This window comes from Triticum aestivum, chromosome 5A, assembly GCF_018294505.1.
Source record: "Triticum aestivum cultivar Chinese Spring chromosome 5A, IWGSC CS RefSeq v2.1, whole genome shotgun sequence".
Taxonomy (NCBI): Eukaryota; Viridiplantae; Streptophyta; class Magnoliopsida; order Poales; family Poaceae; genus Triticum; species Triticum aestivum.
Genome location: NC_057806.1, coordinates 682,362,889 through 682,368,615, shown reverse-complemented (window position 1 = coordinate 682,368,615; position 5,727 = coordinate 682,362,889). Strand labels below are relative to the sequence as shown.

The window sequence follows — 5,727 nt, the reverse complement described above, 5'->3', positions numbered from 1 at the left end:
TCAACCTCATGAAAAAAAACTTTTCTTATAATAAAAGTTATGGCATACACCTATTCCCCTAAAAATTATCCTGCATTTTCCCCATGGCACAACTATTGTGTACATCATGTAGATCACTTAAAGAAAGTAAAGTTTTCATAAAGTTGAACTCAATAAAATCTTCCTACGGAATTTGCACACAACGTAGGACCTAGACAAAAACCATACGGCTTCTAGTCATGTAAATCGAACATTCTACATAGAAAAAAAATCATACAAAAATACTGTGAAATTCTTGAACCAACCATGACACCACTTACCATTAAATGGGCATTCACACCATTTGCATAATATGTACACACACTCATGACACCAACCATGTGGAGAATCCATCCAAATCCAAATATTTACACCAAGGAGGCAAATACATGACCACCACACCACCATTATTATCATCATTGTGCTAGTGTAACATACAAGTAGTAGTGTACATGAAAAAAAATCCAATACCGATTTGACTGACTATTTCAAACCTAAAACCCCAACAGAAACATCAAGCCCACCAACCGGCTAAACGAACTAAAGATCTCACTGACGAGGAATATCGGCTCGCGTCACCGACTAGTGGGACCCCCACAGGCCCCATCCCCTCCAGTTGAACACGCCGGCGACCGCGCCCCACACCCGCCGCCTGCGCTCCTCCGGAACGTCGTCGCGGGCGCAGGCCGCGGTGGTTTCTTCCTCCTCCTCCACCGTCTTCTTCACTACCTCCTCCCCGCCTTCAACCACCTCCGCCAGCACAGGAGCCGCGGCGGCCGAGGTCTCCCCCTGCTCCGGCAGCTGAGGGTCAACGGCGGCCGACGCCTTGGCCTTGCCCTTGGAGGAGGCTGCTCGCTTCTTGCGGCGGCGGCCACCCTTGCCCTCCTCCTTCCGGGCCAGGTGCTCGTCGAAGGCCTCGATGGCCCGGTGAATCGCCTCGCGGTCGCGCTCCGGGGACCCGTCCCAGCGCGACCAGTAGGCCGTGTAGCACCCGAAGCACCCGCACCCGAGCTCCGGGCGGTGGGGCTTCCGCCCGCACCCCTCCCCGGCCGCGGAGGGCTCCTCCCTCGCCGGCGTGGGCGGCGCCGAGGAGCGCAGCGAGGCGAGGACGAGGTACGCGAGCACCTCCTTCCCCTCGGGCCCCAGCGGCGCCGCCATGGCGAGCACGACCGCGGGGAGCAGCCGGAGGAGCACCCCCTCCGCCGTCTCGCCGCCGGCCGCCGACGGCGACGGCGACGGGTGGACCTTGCCCTTGCCCATTTCTTGGAGATTGTCTCCCGAAAGCCTCTCGATGTTTTTTTCCTTTCTGAGATTGCTTCGATGTTAAGCGACTTTTGGGTTCAGGTGGGGTCGACTAGTTTTATTAGGCTGCCCATAAGTATCATGCATGCCAACTAAGCAAGTTTGGTGAGGTGACATAGAATTAAATAAAGAAAGAGAGGCTTGAGTATCGTATCATGATACCGTATCATATTAAATGATATGCTATTTTATATCATGCATGGCAATAAAATTTAGTCTCCTATAATACCAACTTATGATACTATGCATTAGGGATATACTCCTCCGTTCCTAAATATTTGTCTTTCTAGATATTTTAAATGGTCACCACATACGGATATATATAGACATTTTTTAAAGTGTAGATTCACTCATTTTGCTCCGTATGTAGTCACCATTTGAAACCTTCAGAAAGACAAATATTTAGAAACGGAGAGAGTAATATCATAGACTAGTATCATATGTATGATACTTCCCATTATAACCGGCCTTATGCGCAAGGGAGAGGGTCGGTGGTGGATTAGGTGCAACGGGACCATCTTTTGTGACCGTGATGGCGTGGGGACGGTCTGGCCGGCGGATGGACGATTCTGACAAAGCCACACATCGGCCGAAGCTCTGTTGGCTAGGGCTCATATGATGTTGACGCTTATATTTTCTTACAACGTGATTTGTTTCATAGGAATGGAGGTACTATATTTTCTAGAATCATGTATATATTGGTTTTATTTCCAATGATTTTACGACTAGGCGCCTACGGTGATTTTGTAAATTTAAAGATGATATGCCGGCTCAGTCTTTCGGAGGTGCTCATAGAGGTAGGGTGTGTGTGTGTGCGTTCATAGTGTATGCGCGTGTATATGAGCGCTTATGTCTGTACTGATGTTAAAGAAAAGGAAAAAAAGAATTTTTTAAGGATCAAAGTGGACAAGCCACCTTAATCCTTTACTCTTTCCTACTATTATTTGATTTGAAATTCATGTTAAACAAACGAGCCTTATTGTAGTTTGAGGGAGTGAGGGAGAGAGAGAAGAGGAGGGCGAGGGGGTCCGATGAGTCAATGACTGTGCATGAAGGGGTGGAATGGAATTTATGATGTTGACGCCCTTCATACATTCATGGTCAAACAACATTGGATGGATAGAAAGGGATGAACGGGCAAAATCATAAGAATCCCTAATGGTTAGGAGCTAAACAAAGCTAAAGGCACAACATGGATGGGCGTCAACTAAGAGCACATGTGTCAGAAAACATGTAAATTACCTTTTACAAAACCGTTTATGCTAGAAACGTTGTCCATGACAGATTTTTTGTTGTTGGAAAAATACGAAGCTCTAAATTAGAACGTGACCACTTCAACAATACACATCCAAAAGAAAAAGGGAAAAACATTGAAGTACTTGGGGAGCCCCACGTCTTCTACCTCTAGAATGAGATGACAGCACACTGGATCCTTGCTTCTAGTTGGTGGGAAGTCATTAAAGCTACGCTCTGGATGAACCAACACCACAAAGAAAAGGGTTGTCCAGGCTGATAGTGTACACCTGATCAGGCCAATCCTTTACACACCTCACTGAATCCATGGGTGAGGCTGGGGCACACATGATCGTCATGAAGATAGAGCTCGGGGACAAAACCTCCACAAAGCAGTGTCCGTCCCCGTTGTGTCCAGGATGCCAAAGACACAAACCTTGCTACATCCCGGGAAAGCACGGTAAGCCAATGCCTCTGCCAAGATGACAATTCCTAGAGGCACAAACATTGTCATCTCACCAGTTCCGCCAGCACATCTACGCCAACCCGACGACACTACTAAATACTCCCTCTGCATACAAACATAAGAGTGTTTAGATCACTATTTTAGTAATCTAAACGCTTTTATATTTCTTTACGGAGGGAGTACATACTAGTCACCCAACCATAACTAAAATATGCGTGAACCAAAATTAGAACATAACCGAGTTTCCTAGTAGGCCATCAGGTGCTCCGAGAGAATATCTGGTACTCCCACCTCTAGGGTGTTTCCGGTGCTCCAAACTCGATAGCACATTTTTAAATGTTCAAAAAATTCTGAAAAAAATGTAGCACATTGATACAACATCAATGTATGTTGTCAAAAAAAATTCAAATCGAAATTCATAACATTGCTCGAGATACAAAAATGACAAAATCAACATTGATGTGATAATGGGGCAAATCTAAAGCCCAACTTATGTTGTGTACTATCTACTGTCGAATTTGTCATCTATGTTTCTCTAGCTATGTTTCGAATTTTGATTTCAATTTTTGTGACAACATACATTGATGTTGTGTCTATGCGCTGATTTTTTTAGATTTTTCAAACATTTAAAAATGTGCTATCAAGTTTGGAGCACCCTAGGGGTGGGAGTACTAGATATTCTCCCCAGGTGCTCCCAAGCTAGGGGTACTCCCGGTGCTCCAAATTCAAGAAAACATTCTTAAATGTTTCAAAAAAATCTGACAAAAAATGTGAATGTTCACAAGGTTTGTGACTACAACCCCCAGAAACTTCGGGTCCAAACTCGGAACGCACATTGACAAACAAAAATGTGAAATCCAGCATGAATAGTGTAAAGAAAAATACAAAAGCAACATTGACACTATTCACATCTGGATTTCACTTTTTTGTTTCTCAATGTGCATTTTGAGTTGGATCTGAAATTTTGAGGGGTTGTAGTCACATTCCTTGTTGATGTTCACATTTTTCCAGATTTTTTTTGAAACATTTAAGAAACATTTTTTTGAATTTGGAGCACCGGGAGTACACCAAGCTTGAGAGCACATGATACTTTCCCCTCCATTGGGTCCTTGTACTACAAATGTTAGGACAGTTCCAGTGCCTTACTCTATATCTAGTGACATTAAAAAGATGTATAGATATAGTAGTCCCAGTTGCACAATATATCTTAGGTTGCGTCTTAAACAACCTTAGGTCTCTCTCATTGCATTGGTGTTTAGATGAGGTGTTAAATGCATGAAAAAGCCTAGAACCAAAACTATCCAATGCATAGGCGCTTAGCTTCTTGGTGCTAAGACTGCTGCCAATGTATGTGCACATTAAATAGCTTAGAAACTATACACTAGTAGAAAAGGGGGCAACGGTCCAAGCCGGGTCAGCCCATTAGTCCCGGTTCAGTCCAGAACCGGGACCAATGGGGGCATTGGACCCGGTTCGTGAGCCCAGGGGGCCGGCCGGGCCACGTGGGCCATTGGTCCCGGTTCGTCTGGACCTTTTGGTCCCGGTTGGTGGGACGAATCGGGACCAATGGGCCTCGCTCCTGGCCCACCACCATTGGTCCCGGTTAGTGGCTTGAACCGGAACCAAAGGCTCCCCTTTGGTCCCGGTTCAAGCCACCAACCGGGACCAATGAGGTGACTATATTGAAGGAAATATGCCCTAGAGGCAATAATAAAGTTATTATTTTATTTCCTTATATCATGATAAATGTTTATTATTCATGCTAGAATTGTATTATCCGGAAACATAATACTTGTGTGAATACATAGACAAACTAAACGTCACTAGTGTGCCTCTACTTGACTAGCTCGTTAATCAAAGATGGTTATGTTTCCTAACCATAGACATGTGTTGTCATTTGATTAATGAGATCACATCATTAGGAGAATGATGTGATTGACATGACCCATTCCATGAGCTTAGCACCCGATCGTTTAGTATGTTGCTATTGCTTTCTTCATGACTTATACATGTTCCTATGACTATGAGATTATGCAACTCCCGCTTTACCGGAGGAACACTTTGTGTGCTACCAAACGTCACAACATAACTGGGTAATTATAAAGGAGCTCTATAGGTGTCTCCAAAGGTACATGTTGGGTTGGCGTATTTCGAGATTAGGATTTGTCACTCCGATTGTCGGAGAGGTATCTCTGGGCCCTCTCGGTAATGCACATCACATAAGCCTTGCAAGCATTGCAACTAATGAGTTAGTTGCGAGATGATGTATTACGAAACGAGTAAAGAGACTTGCCGTAACAAGATTGAACTAGGTATTGAGATACCGACGATCGAATCTCGGGCAAGTAACATACCGATGACAAGGGGAACAAAGTATGTTGTTATGCGGTCTGGCCGATAAAAGATCTTCGTAGAATATGTGGGAGCCAATATGAGCATCCAGGTTCCGCTATTGTTTATTGACCAGAGACATGTCTCGGTCATGTCTACATTGTTCTCGAACCCGTAGGGTCCGCACGCTTAACGTTACGATGACAGTTTCATTATGAGTTTATATATTTTGATGTCCCGAAGTTTGTTTGAAGTCCCGGATGTGATCACGGACATGACGAGGAGTCTCGAAATGGTCGATACATAAAGATTGATATATTGGAAGCCTATGTTTGGACATCGGAAGTGTTCCGGGTGAAATCGGCATTTTACCGGAG

The 5,727-nt window shown here is 44.8% G+C and overlaps 1 protein-coding gene across 1 annotated transcript; it reads right to left on the bottom strand.

The window, feature by feature from the left end:
* Window positions 1-358: 358 nt before the first annotated feature.
* On the bottom strand, window positions 359-1,374 carry LOC123108395 (uncharacterized). Its single transcript, XM_044530190.1, has one exon. The coding sequence runs from the start codon at window positions 1,276-1,278 to the stop codon at window positions 601-603; it is 678 nt and encodes a 225-aa protein (XP_044386125.1). The 5' UTR covers window positions 1,279-1,374; the 3' UTR covers window positions 359-600.
* Between the last annotated feature and the right edge of the window lie 4,353 nt (window positions 1,375-5,727).